At 42.4% G+C, this 14,350-nt stretch overlaps 1 protein-coding gene across 1 annotated transcript in view; it reads right to left on the bottom strand.

The window, feature by feature from the left end:
• Positions 1-14,350, bottom strand: part of LOC107124102 (centrosome-associated protein 350-like) — a 79,247-nt gene that overhangs the window by 43,167 nt on the left and 21,730 nt on the right. The window contains exons 5-12 of the mRNA XM_015427490.1: positions 13,992-14,115; positions 10,941-11,533; positions 9,525-9,638; positions 9,268-9,384; positions 8,522-8,668; positions 4,249-4,898; positions 2,049-2,170; positions 121-1,121 (exon numbers count right to left, since the gene is read on the bottom strand). Of these exons, the coding sequence (XP_015282976.1) occupies positions 121-1,121; positions 2,049-2,170; positions 4,249-4,898; positions 8,522-8,668; positions 9,268-9,384; positions 9,525-9,638; positions 10,941-11,533; positions 13,992-14,115 (2,868 nt within the window). The remainder of the gene's footprint in view (positions 1-120; positions 1,122-2,048; positions 2,171-4,248; positions 4,899-8,521; positions 8,669-9,267; positions 9,385-9,524; positions 9,639-10,940; positions 11,534-13,991; positions 14,116-14,350) is intronic.

Raw genomic sequence — 14,350 nt, 5'->3', positions numbered from 1 at the left:
CCCTACACTCCAGCAAATTAAAACTCAGAGTTTATTTCTTTTACAAAAACCCAGTATTCAAGCAGTTACCAACAAATACCAGGGACAGCAACAGATTTCTCATATATCTATTTTTCTTACCTTTCCCATATAGCTGATAAGATTTTGTAAAAATGTTGATGACACTGTGTGGACTTCCTTTGGTCAGGCCTTCCCAGGGCCTTGGAACACCCCTCGTCTGTGTGGAAATGGGTAAGTACTTTTCTGCTTCTTTCTGAAATTGTTCTATGGGCTCATAGCCAGTTCTGTTTGCGGCACAGAACTCTTTTTCCTTCAGCATCTCAGCTGTCTTCAAAGGTAAGTGCTCTCGCTGGTCTCCCTCCTCCTCAGACAGGAGATGATCACTGAGAGGCCCCTCGCTTATTGAGTCTGTGCTACAATCATCCCGAGCTAAAACTTTACTCTCAGCCTTAGGAAAGCTGCTTGACTTCTTGGATAGGTTTCCTACTATTTCTTCAGATCTCTGTTTGCATGGAAGGCTGAGAGCAGCAGTGTGAGGGCTGATGGTCTCAGGGAGTTTTTTAAACTCACTAAGATTTCCCACCCCAGGAAGGTTATCGTCAAAAGTTGTCTGACACACACAGGTACTCAACATCTCCTGAAGCCTGGTTGAGAAAACATCATTCTCTTCCTTCACAGGGGGACTGCTGGCCTTTGCCCAGTAGCCATCACCCTGATCTCCTTGCACCAAGTCATGTCCGGAGTTCCACGCTGCTCCATAATCAATGCCAGTTCCAGCTAACTTCTTGGCTTCACTTTCAATTCTGCTTGACAAAGAAGCTGCCGTTGCTTTCAGGGCTTCAATACGGTCCAGCTTACTTTTATACTGATTGATGGTGGGTTGTATAGTAGATGGTATAACTGATTGAGACGTCAAAGGCATGGATCCCATAGTTGTGATGTGGCTCCTCCTAGTTGATAACACAGAGTCAAAATCCTTTTGTAAGACACTCATGTGATCTATGGACAGAAGTTGGGAAAAGAGACCTCCACTCAAGACAGCAGAAGATTGTGGGCAAGGTGGCTGGGATTTTGAGCTCAGTCTATCTGGCTGAATCCATACAGGCTCCAACAAATTATTCCTAGAAAACAAGTGATTAAACACTCATAAGTTTACAAGAACAGTGTCTGGGAAAACTTGATTCATATACACAAAAATCCTTATAGTCAGTAAACAGAATATTCCAACCTGGTGTTTTTTTACTAATTTCCCTTACACTGAAGGGGAAAGGAGTTAAGAACAAGGTGCGTCACATCACCAGTTGTCCATGAGTCACTTTAAACACCTTTTCCTCCAAGCACTGCCGCCACCACCATGGCAGTGTGGCTTAGAGAAGGTATAATGGAGCTGAAACTGCAGGAAAATGCTAGTCACCTACAATACAACAGTTTTTCTTAGGAAAAGCTTTGAAGATACCTTTACTTTGGTAGGCTTTAAAAAGTACTCCTGGGTGGCGGTCACACACGCGAGATAATGCGGGGGGGGGGGAAGCAAGGCTATTTCCTCTGGAGGAATCTGACCCGCAGTTGTGCGATCACACAATCCTCTGAAGCTGTGGGGGCAGCCCGCCACTGCCTGATCAGACACAACAGCGGGTGAGTTGGGATTTATTTATTTTTTTGCTGTTTGTTCCCGATGCACTTAAATAGGAAACTGATGAATTGCATCTCAGCACTGAGGGCTCCGGAGTGTGCGATGATGCGAATACTGAGAAGGGGGGGGGGCAATGGCACGGAGTCGGGATGGCCTGATCAGACCATCCCGACGCCATGAGAGCGCACTGGAGTGGTCAGAGGGGAAAGTCCGTCTGTGGCCCGTAGCAACCCGTTTGCTACCGGACTTTCCCTGGTGTCTTTTTACTCCACTTCTGCGGCAGAGCAAAACGGGTTGCCGACGGGTGCGGGGCGCTTCTCAGATGTTCGTGTCTGATCGTGCCCTTTAAATCTGCCCAGCATTCGCGCATATGGCAGGGCTAATTGTGCATGTGATCGCGCCCCTGCTGTCTTACCTGGCAAGAGTACGATGAGGTTCAGATAGAGACATATCGCTACTGGAGGAAGCACTAGGCGGACGTTCCTGTGCCTTGTTTTCCTTGTCAGATTCTCCAGATGGCTGATACCCAGGTTTGGGCTAGGAAGGAAGTGAAAATATGTTAATAAAACAGAAGAATAATTTTAACTCTTTAAATGTTATTAAAATAAACAAATTACAGATATATACAAAAAATACAAGAAGTCCATAAGATACATTGCCAGTCTAAGCCCCCTTTCGTCCTACTTCCATGGAGACAGAAAACCCTTCAACAGCAATGTTAATGACAATATTAATACTATTTTCAATTATACAATTGCCAGTTCCATTCTTTGTATCGCTCATGACCATAAAAGGTCTACTCTATAATGTATCTCTATTCTTCTGATAAAAGGTTGATTTCACTAAAGTATCGATTTCCTTTATTTTCAACAACCAGTCTTGCAGTTTAGGGACAATTTTTTGTTTTCATTGCCTGGCAAAAAGAAGCTTGGCAGCAGTAATCATATGTAAAGCAACCATTTGCTGATCTCTAGGGATATCAGGTAAGTAATTCAGCGGCAGGCTCTCTGGTTTATAGGGGATTTATTTTTCCAACCCATTTGATATAATTTTCACCACTTGTTTCCTGTAACTGGAGGCATGCCCACCACATGTGAAAGAAATCTGCCTTGTCTTTTTTATAGAACCAGCATATGTTGGTACCAGTCTTATAGATCTTTGCCAACTTTAAAGGAATTAAATGCCACCTGTAAATCATATTCAACAGGCTCTCTCTAAAGGTACATAGAATTCCATGTTAAATCATGTAAGTTGTTACCCACGTTTTTTTGCCACCTACTGCAAAAGTTTTGTTCACAAGTTTGAGCATAATTTTCAATAAACAAGAATACATTGTGGAAATAAAACTTTTACCATCTGCTAAAAGCAGTTCCTCAAACCCTATTGTAGGCCTTAAAATAGCATTTTCTAAAGGTAGACTCTGACTTGGAGATATTCAAATTCTGAAATACTAGGTTCTTAAATATCTTCGATATGACTATACAGGATTACTTGGTTGTCAATCATCAAGTTTCTGTAATCACTAAATCCTAAAAATTCCCACCTTCTCAAAGGGAGAAATTCCCTTTGAGAAAAGAATAATTTAAGATAATAATAAGAATAATTATATATAATAATTATAATTATATCATAATTATAATTATTATATAGTATAATAATAAGAATAATTTAAAGGCAATAAACGAGACAGAGTGAGTCGAAAAGAAAATTGGCTCAGTCAATTGGGTATTTGTTCCAACACCTGGAATTTTTTTTTTAGAGCTAGCGTAGTTAGTGGTTAGCAGTTAGCACTGGAACAGGATCTGGGAGACCCAGGTTCAAATGCCCAGGAGGGGGAAATGCAAGCTGCTTTGGGTTTCTATTTGGAAGAACGGCAGGGCATAGACAGATAAATAAACAAACATTTTAAACTAGGATAAGAAAGAATAATAAAATTCTAGCACTGACATTTTGTTTTGTAAAATATCTTACTGTTCCTAGCAACCACAATGCATTTATACTAGGTAGACTGAATGCTTTGCCTACAGCCAAACTGAAGGGGCAGTACCCTAATATTCCATTCTCTGGCTGCCTCTGTTGTTGTGCCTCTGGCGTGATTGAGACCACTGCTCATGTTTTGTTACTCTGTGACCAGTAGTCCTCACTGTGAGAGCTTTGGATTTTCCCCATTTTGAGCAAGCACCAACTTGCCATCAAACCTCAGGTAGTTTCCCTCTTTCTTGGCTGATGTTAGTCCTGCAGTTACGTGATCTGTGGCCAAATTCTTGTCTAATATTTTTGAGACATTCTCCTGCTACACATTAACATGACAATCCTGCAGTGATATATGTACTGTGATTTAACTGTATGGGTCAAGAAAGGTGCTAGTCAACTTCTATTCACTTTTTAGAATTTTCCAAACTAGATATTAGGAAAAGTACAAGAAGTTACCCATCACGCCGGTTGCTGCCACCCACCCTGTATGCTGTTTTGAAGAAAATTTTCAGGCTACTAACTCAGGATCTTCAAGAACTGCCATTTCCCCCGGCAATCTTTTTGTACTGTTCTTAATTTCCACTCTGAAAATTTAAACTCTGAAACAGCAAGAAGTCATTCCTTCCCCCAAATGACTATACCTGTATGTCCTGTTTGAGTGGGGGCTGTGGCTTCTCCAGCAAGGCTTGATCTAGGAGCAACTTGGAGTAAGTCTCCTGTAGCTGCTTGGGGACTAGCTCAGGAGCTGATGCACTCTTTGGCTTATTAGCAAGAGCTTCTCTCTGTTTCTTGTACAGTTCCTGAAGTCTCTTGTTCCTCTGTTCTGTTGCCTCCTTCTGTGCTTTCTTCTGTTCACTCTGCTTCTTCTTCCTCTCTTCCTGCTGTTTAATAATATACTGACGAACCTCGTCTGTGTCATAGTGGCGTTTTTTAGAAGTGACTTGAGACTCTTCATTGGTACCCATTTTGTCTGGTTTTCTCTTGGTTGGGCTGTGGCTCTTGGTAAATGCAGCAGGCACTTCTGAACTTGGATGTTCTTCATCCATCTCTTGTTTTGTATGCTGAGCCACAGAATCCAGCTGTAGGTCATCAAGAATCCCTTGGATCTCCACTGGCAAGAAGTCCTTATTTACATGGTCATCCTTCTGTTTAGTGTTCTTAAGAGCAGCATCTCTCTTCCTCAAGCTATTCTCCCTCCTTATTTTACTCTGGGATCGTTTAGGACTTCTTGAGCTGGGTTTTATGACTACATCCTGCATGGGATCAGATTCTGTCTTCACAAAGTGAGATTCTAGAAGAGGGGAAAGTGTCAGAAATATTTCACTTTGGATTATCTAAAGGCTGTGTGAGGTTGGTTATTTGAATTCCCACATTTTTTTAAAAAAAGACATTTAATCCCTCCGTTACAATATTTTAGAAATACAAGAGAGGTCTGGGGCATTCAAGCAAACTCTGCAGAGGAGCTAGCTACAAACAACAGGAACACATCAAAAAAAAGCCTTCCATTGGTGATACATTAAAATGAATTGGTTGATAGCCTTTAGAAGTTGGGAATCATGATGAAGATAAACTACTGGGAAAATCTCCCTACCTGGAATAAAATAGCACAAAACTTGACTGTTCTGGGGCTACAGTTTGGTGTCGTGGTTAAGCGCGTGGACTCTAATCTAGGAGAACCAGGTTTGATCCCCCACTCCTCCACTTGCAGCTGCTGGATGACCTTGGGCAAGCCACAGTTCTGATAAGAGCTGCCCTTGAAAAAGAGCAGTTTCTGTCAGAGCTCTCTCAGCCCCACCTACCTCACAGGGTGTCTGTTGTGGGGAGGGGGAGGGAAAGGAGTTTGTAAGCCGCTCTGAGACTGTGAGTGAAGGGCAGGGTATAAATCCAGTCTCCTCTTCTTCTACTTTCAATCACTCCCTCAGCAGTTTAGTACTACAGTATAATTACTCAATATGGTCTACCTGCTGAAGTTTAGGGCTAAGCAAGCAGGAAGCTCCTCAGCTAGCCCCAAACCTGACTAGTACAATACAGGATGGGCACACTTCTTTCCTCCTCCATATGCTATAAGGGCATATCCCAATCATAGCTGAAGGTGTTTCCAGGTGTGTGTTGGGGGTAATGGGGTTTATTGTGTTACTTATGGTTTTATTTCAAAATTGTGAGTCACCTTGAGCAAGGGTGTAAAGCAAGGGTATAAATATTTAAATGAGTCAATAAATAATTCTGCTGCCCATTTCAGGATACTTTAACCTCTTAGGGGGTGCAGCCTCCCACACAGTTTAAACTGTTTTAGGAGAAAGGCTTTGCAATTTAGACAGGCAGAAAGAACCCTTTTGCTCCACTCCTAATTAATTCTCACATCTTGACTATTTTCGCTTCTAAGTATTCAGAGTTCTTAAGAGTGGGGGAAAGGAGAAGCCAAAGATACATCAAGGCAAAGAGAAAGTAACTCCACCCAGCTGAAAGAAAGGAGCAGAGGTGTGAGGATGAGACATTTTAGGATGAGAATTTACATTGGAATAAATTATGTTAGTCTCTGAGGTGCCACTGGACTCCTGTTTTGTTTTGGTACACATACCAGTATAAGTAGGCAGGAAGGTTCCAAACTGAACCCAACACAGGTACAAATGAAATTCTCTAATTCAGTTGTCAATGTGTAAAACTAAGAACAAGCTTGTACCCCATGCACAGCTTCTCAAGATATTTTGGGTTATTTTGTATCAAGATGCTGTTTAAAGCAGTCTATCAAGTGGGTATTTTTGCTGCTTACACTGAGATGGAATAACCAATCATAAGAACTTCTTTAGATTGCTCCTCAAATAAACTTTAGCTTTACTCAGTCTGAACTGAGGTTTTTCAGAAGAAGAAAGCCAATTTCCCCCCCATGCACCCCTAGGGCTGTATCTTTGCTGGTCCTGATCCAGCCCTACATTCTGTTTCCACATAGAGACAGCCTTGCTGAGGGCACAGACGCAGTCATATTTGCTGCATTAGAAAAAGGGGTGGGGAGGACAGACTCTTCAGCACTGGAAAAAGAAAGAGTACAGATTGCAAAATCTCTTTTCCCCCTTCGGGTTCATGACACAGTGAAACACTGCTGCAGGGAGGAGAAACAGTAGGTTTATTTTGCTGGTATTTATCTCTCCCACTGCCCACATACTCCTGTGTAGTGCAGGAGCACCAGCATTTGCAGGGGAAAAGCACACCATAGAAAAGATCAGAAAAGTCTTGTTACAATTGCACAAATGTCTGGAAAGACCCTCAGTTGCTAGGTGGCACCTATACGCATGCCATGATAAAGATTAACAAAGAGATTACTGTAGGTGGCACCTATACGCATGCCATGATAAATAAGATTAACAAAGAGATTACTGCGCACTACTTTGTGGGTGCTTTTGAAAGGAAACTGACAAGAGTTGGACATACATAGTATAAAATCTTCTAAATGAAACGTTAAAATGCATTCAGGGCACACAGAACTCCAACTGAAGTCACAAGACTCCACCTGCTAAAATAAACAGAGATTGGATTGGCCCCTAAAGGTATTAACAGCCACTGTAGGACACAACATTGGCAGCAGAATGCCAAGAACAGCAGATCCAAGGGCCATACAAAACACCATCCCAAGAATATTGAACAGACCATAGCTGAGGAAGGCAGAGTTGAAAAGTACATTGGGGAGGTACTATAATTAATCCTTTTAATTTTATGTGTGAGAGGAAAAGTCCTATTCATCTCTGGAAGTCCCTTGAGGATAAATACGGCTAGTTAAGTTCTAGTGCCTCGTGGCCACGGGCCATTTCAATTATTAAAAATGAACTAAACAACATCATGCCAGTTGAGCTCAACAGTTACATACCGAGCATGTTCAGCATGTAGAGGGATGGGAACTGTCAAACTTTGGTTAGTCAATGTTTCAGAAGCCAACTGCCTAATTCAAGACTGTGGGGAGTTATTAGCTTAAAGTCTACTTTTATGCCACTATTTCAGGATACCTCTACAGAGGGCTGCTCTGCCCTAGAGTTCCAGTAAAAGACAGGGCAGAGAAAAACAGAAGCACCAATGAGAGAGGTGCCTGCTAGGTTGGAAAGCCAGCCCTGTTCTTGTTACAAGACTGATCTTACAGGTTACACAAACCAAACAATGCAATGGGCCACAGAGGTATCCTTTAGGGCTATCTTCTCAGCACTGAGATACCTCTAGCTACTCAGAATACTCTTTTCAGAGCACGAAAAGAAAAAGTTAGACAAGCAGCAATCTCTGAAAAGATAAAGAAAATATCCTCAAACAATGGACAAAACCCTTAGGAAGCTATTGGATTTCCACATAAATTTATAATAAAACCATAGCACAGAGAAAGAAGGAAATGTAGCACAAGCACTCTTCCAAAGTTTAATTGCGTTGACTTGCAGCCTGTCCTATCCCAAGGGCTGAGACTTCGTACTGTGGCCAAAAATCAACAAGAGGAAATTAGGATTTCCTCTAATTAAATGAAGTTTCTCAAAACTTCATTTAATTTAAGCACATATTTCAAATAATACATAAACAAGAGTGCATGAACACATCACAAAATCAGAGCACTGTCAGCCTCCCATATCAGAAAGCGGAGAGTTTGTCAATGCAAGACTTTGTAGCACAGCATCACTTCCTATAGTATGTGTGAATGTCATGGAGGACATGCATTAAAGTAGTTAAGTCTGCCATCTTAGTATAAAGAAGTCGGCTTTATACAAGTGTTTCCTTCAGCAAAAAAGGCAATATAGCAAATGTCTGCTGACGTCTGTCATTTTTTAAATTGGTAATTCTTCCAATCTGAAATTCATCAACCACTTTCTGCAGCACAAGATACTTTCTGCAGTTACTCAATACAACATAGACGCAGAAAATGGGAATGCCACATATAGCTCAGCTTACCAGATTTAATGGACCTATCCCTCCCAATTCTATCAGCAGATGATGATGGTTTATCTTGTTGCTGTAGTTTAGGCGGTGGACCCAGCACCTTCTTTGCCAATCTTTGTCCATCCCGCCAGGATGACACACTTATTATATTCATACTTCCTAAATTAAAAACAAGCAAACAGTAATGAGATACACATTAATCTTTCAGTGTGTCCTGGTTTATGAAGTATTAGTATGCTAGACTCGTGTGGCTCTTCAGCATGCCACTGGTGACTCTTCTAAGCACCATTCCTCAGTGAGACACCTGTCCCTTGTTTAAGGAATGTGGGCAAAGCCCTTGGTCCAGTAGAGCTTGTGGCTGGCAGGTGGCTTTCACCATCTTTTTAAAAAATTATTTCCACCTTAACGCAGCTTCTGCCAGAGCAACAGGTAAGTTATGAATGTCCTTGAGGTACAGACCTCATACCAGGAGTGGAAGTAAGTGTGGCTCTTTTGATTGATGCTAACTGCAAAGGTGGTTCTTCACAAGCTGCAGAGTGAGCACCACTGTCTAGTTTAAGTCCACTGAATTCAGCCGGCTTGGACTGGAGTTACTCAGCATAGAATAGATTTTTAGTCTTTCAAGATAAAGGAGGTATTTAAGAGAAAGGATTACATCTACCATAGTGGCTGACACACACAAAAGAAAACTGTGAACTGAACCCCATTTAAAAAGCAATACAAGCCAAAGTGCTTGGTTAAAAGCAATACTTATTCACCTGGCTTGGAGTCAGGACCTGGTAGCTCTGTCAGTTTCTGGACTTTACGCACTGTTTTGGTTGCTTTTCGCTCCTTACTTTTTTCAGCAGGTATGTCTTTCACAGCAGAACTGTCTTCTGAAAAACAGAAGAACACAGACACACAAATATCATTTACCATGCTCACGTTCTGTGCTGGAGGAAACTGGAAGTGGAAAGAGGAGAAGAAGCATATAAAATTTGGTTGATTCTGAATGCATCCTAGATTTGCTACTTACCTTCTAACTGGAGTGCCAAGTCTCGGCATAGATCTCTACTGAAATTGAGAAATTCTTCTTCACGCCACACTTTTCCATCAGGAGTACGAACCTTGGCTTCTGATGGATTGAAACCTAACAGAATAGCAAAGCCATACTGAACCAACCATTTAACAAATTAACCAAAAAAGTCAACATTTTATGCGGCTGACATTAATTATACCAGGAGAAAGTAATATTTTAAACATCTCACAAAAGTTAACCGGTTTAATACCACAAGTCAAGAAACCTAAGGAATAAAATCTGTACTATATAAACACATGAACTCAGGAATTTCTGTACAGAAAAAAACAGCATTTATTATCAGGTACCCAAAAATAAGGTGCAGGAGACATTACACAAATAACAAGCCCCCTAAATGGGACCAGAGAAGCTTTAAAACATTTTACTGATTCCCAAAAATCCACCTGAACGTCAAAATTACATTTTATGTCTGTTGTGCACATGCAGAGAGCCAGTAATTTCAAATAAACTAATATAACAGAAATATTTATTTATTATTTATTTATTCTTTTCAATTTGTATCCCACCTTGCCGGTGCAGACTTCCAGGTAAAACATTGTATTGCTATGACAATCACTGACAGCTTAAAATAACTTCAAAACATCTACAAGCAAATATATCCAACACAGATAATGACAAAATCGGTAGCAACCCAAAACTGCACTTGTCATTATGGGTCCCCCATCAGGAAAGAGCAGGGGATGGGAGGAGGGATTAGATAGATTGGTCCTGAGGAGAAGACGACATGAGAACCAAGCTAGCCCTGATCAGCTGGCCTGTAGGCTCTCTGATGGTGGCTTGGGGTTCACAGAGGGCTGGAAGAAAGCATTTAACAGGAGGTTTATGGGGCAGAACAAGAAGGCAGGAAAATAGGGCCCACAGGGAATGGCATTTTCCCTCCCACACAGATTCTAACAGATCCTGTCTGTACAACTGAATATACGACACCTGTACAAGAAGGAGAAAAATGCAAGTAGAGCCAGGAAAGAAGAGTTGGATTTATATCCCACCCTTCTCAGAGCAGCTTACAATCGCCTTCCCTTCCCCACAACAGATACCCTGTCAGGTAGGTGGGGCTGTGAGAGCTCTGAGAGAGCTGCTCTTGAGCGAACAGCTCTGAGAGAACAGTGACTGACCCAAGGTCACCCAGCTGGCTGCATGTGGAGGAGTGGGGAATCAGACACGGTTCTCTAAATTAAAATCTGCCACTCTTAACCACTACACCAAACTGGCTCTCATTATGAATGTTAAAATATTTCAACCAGGTAGAATTCTAACCTCCACCACTGCAAGCATCGCAACAGAAGTTGGTGGCCTAACTTAACAGAATGATACAGATTTATCTTTGTCTACACAAAGTCAGAGACTACGTACCTTTATATGAGGGAGGAGGAGGTGCAGCTGCCACTTTTCTGACTTTAGGAGTTACTGTATTTTCTGCAGCTGCAACGATTACTGGATGATCAACATAGTCCCAAAACTGTCCTCGACAATTCAGTTCTTCTTGAAATTCCCACTGCTTCCTAATCCGCTCCTTCAGTTTTTCCAGCTTAGAATCATGCTGGTGACGCTTTAAGATACCTAGTCTGTGGGCACTGGAGGTACTGGTAGAAGAAGCTGAAGATTCAGCCAACTGTGGGTCTTTCAATTCAGCATCCGGGACTGTGGTACCAATATACTCATCCCTAGATCCCTCAATCTTTTCCTCCTCTGATCTTGTAGGAGTTACAGCTTTAAAGAAAGGATCTGAGTTCTGCAAGGCATCGATTGCTGGTCGGTCGTTCAAGTATCGAACAACAGTTTCATCTGCAGAAGAGGGGCTTTTGAAATCTCTATTTTGCAAACCTGGTCCATCCTTTTCATAGGTCATATGACTCATTTCCTCAGCCTTATTCACTGCTTCATGCTTCAAACGCATCTCCTCCAACTGGCAAGAGGTTTTAAAAGATGAGGACCACTGTGCGTCCCTAGCAAGAGAGGCATATTGCACTATAAAAACAATTGTGGGAAGCTGTATGCAACTCTGATCAAGCTGTAAGGTAAAGATTTCCCCTGCTCAAAAGCCAGTTGAATCCGACTCTAGGGTTGTGGTGTTCATCTCCGTTTCCAAGCCGAAGAGCCAGCACTGTCCAAAGACGTTTCCGTGGTCATGTGGCCGGCATGACTAAACACCAAGGCGCACGGAACGCTGTTATCTTCCCACCAAAGCAGTACCTATCTATCTACTTGCAATTTCTTGCTTTTGAACTGCTAGGTTGGCAGGAGCTGGAACCAGAGACAGGAGCTCACTCCATCACGCGGCACTCGGGTCTCGAACCGCTGAACCACCGACCTTCCAGCCTGCAGTTCAGCGTCTTAACCACTTGAGCCACCGCTGCTCCTCTTCATCAAGCTGTATTAAACCCCAAATAAACGTTATCTTGAGCTTTTAAAAGAACGAACTGCTCTTACTGAGCAAATATCCAATTTATAAATGATCTCTTAATATGGTTTCTTACAATGCAATCTTTACCAAAAACTACAGAATATGTGGAAAACCCAGATTACTCCCTGGTTAAAGTATCTTTAAAATCTTTTCCCTTTAAAAGACATGTTTATGCCCTGCTAGATTATGAAAAAGTAATTGACTAGGATTCTCTAAGCAGGCCAACTTCCCCATCTTCCTCTATTTCCTTCCTTTGACTCTCAATATTTCATGCCTCATATGTACTCAGTCCTCGGCATGCTGGTGTTTTTTGTTTTTGTTTTGGAGGGGAGCCTTTTAGTTAATTTGTAGTCATATTTTTTGCATACCTGTGAGCTCCTTGTGAATGATCACACCTGTACCTCATTGATTTTCAACCCATAGGTTAAGAACTCCGGGGAGGGGGGGGGAGGAAACCTGCTGCTACGTTGCACCTGCAGTCCCTGACAGACCTGCCTTTTGCTGCTTTTAGGGAGAATCAGTTGCTCAAGCTGCAAACAGGTCATGCCTCCTGCCTCTCATGGTATGTATGCTAACAAGAGCAGAAAGACTAAGCAGAGTTACAGCCTTCTAAGCCCAAGTACATCAGTGGACCCAGAATGGTGTAATTCTGCTTAGGGCTGCACCATCAGCAGTGGAAAAGATCCTTCCTTACCCTTGGCTTGATCCTGACTACAGCACACCTGGTGCTTGCCTTGCCTATGCCCAGCAATTCTGATCTGCTGTCCATGGTCCTGCCCTTTTCACAGGCAAGGTCTCCTCCCCTCTGCAGTTTTAGAGGAGAGATATAAAAAGATTCCCATGAAGGAAAGGATTTGTCTGGCCCCTGCCACACCGGGGGCTTTTTAAAGCCGCAAAAAAAAAGACACACGGCGGCGGGATCACATAGACCTCTTGGCCCGCCGCGCTCTCCCCCCCCGGCACAATCAGATGCCGGGGGGAAGCCACTGAAAGGGAAGCGAGGCAGCCGAACTGCGCATGCACAGTTCGACCGGGAGCCGGGATTGCTCAGGACGAAGTGCGCGGAGGCGATCCCACGGCCGCGCTTGATGCGGCATTCCCGGTAAGTCCACCTCTGTGGGTGGTTCTTTTTAACTGCGGGTTTTTGGCCGGAAGGGCCGGATCGGGGACAGGTGCGCATCGCTTCCCAAATGTTGCGGTGAGATCGCGCCCATTTGCTGCACCCCCGATCCGTCCCTCTCCCGCGCCAAAACCTTCCGTGTAACCGGGGCCTCTGTGTGGCACTGAAGAGGTGGGGTCAGTCAAGCATGTATTATTCCACTGTCGCTTCTATGAGGAAGCTCGTTCTAATATAATTTCCCCTCTACTTATCAATTTTCCTGGATGTTCTGATGTTTATATTTTAAAGAAATTTTTAATGGGTGCTAATCAACAGGTTACCATTAGTTGTGCCAAATTTTTTTCAGTAGCCTTTAGAATTCGTAGAGATATTTTATGTACAGATCTTAACTAATTGTTGCCAATAGATCGGACCAATTTTACTTTCTAATGACATTATTGTAAAGCTTTTATTATTGACTTGTACTGGTCGTTGGCCGAATAAAGAACTGATTGAACACAGGCAAGGTCATAAACTCTGCCTCCTTTCTTCCTGTCATATGTGTGTAGTTCAGTAGGTCCCAAAAGAATGAAGATCAATGCTCGAACTTGTCTGCAGCCAGCCTGTTTCTCTGCTTTCCTTGTCGGCATAAACTACCCATTTTACTACCAATAAACCCTAGCAATTTATTTTAAATGGATTTTTTAAAAAACATTTATTTATTAAAAATAAAATAAACCATAGCAGAATGCGAATCAACCTAAAGCTGGTCAAAACTTAGGACTCTAAAACCAATTTGGGATTTCCCTTAAAAAGAACAAGACGGCAATCACTATACTTGTAATTTGGCTTCACCAACATGATTGCAAAATATCGTGGGGTTTTTTTTCCCCATACAGACCTAAATGAAGCAAGGGGCTCACGAAATTCAACATGTCCGCTCTTTTTCACATTACTATCCAAAGTGGTGGCACGTAGAGGGCAGCGGGGAGACCTCTCCTTTTTGTGACTGGAAGACCTGCAGGCTGAAACAAAAATCACAAATCTAGGTCTCTACAATGCTCCTGGGATTCCATTATTGCTTAAATATAGTAAGTAAATCACTAATCTGGTAAGCAGTCTCAAGCTTGCAGAAATAAGCAATTAGAGGAAACCAGGGGACAGATTTATAATGTAAAATTTGCAAACATATATAGAAGAAGAAGAGATTGGATTTATACCCCACCCCTCACTCAGAGTCTCAGAGCGGCTTACAAACTC

This window comes from Gekko japonicus, unplaced genomic scaffold (genome assembly GCF_001447785.1).
Source record: "Gekko japonicus isolate JY-2015 unplaced genomic scaffold, Gekko_japonicus_V1.1 scaffold3860, whole genome shotgun sequence".
Classification (NCBI taxonomy): domain Eukaryota; kingdom Metazoa; phylum Chordata; class Lepidosauria; order Squamata; family Gekkonidae; genus Gekko; species Gekko japonicus.
This window is presented reverse-complemented; position numbering and strand designations above follow the sequence as displayed.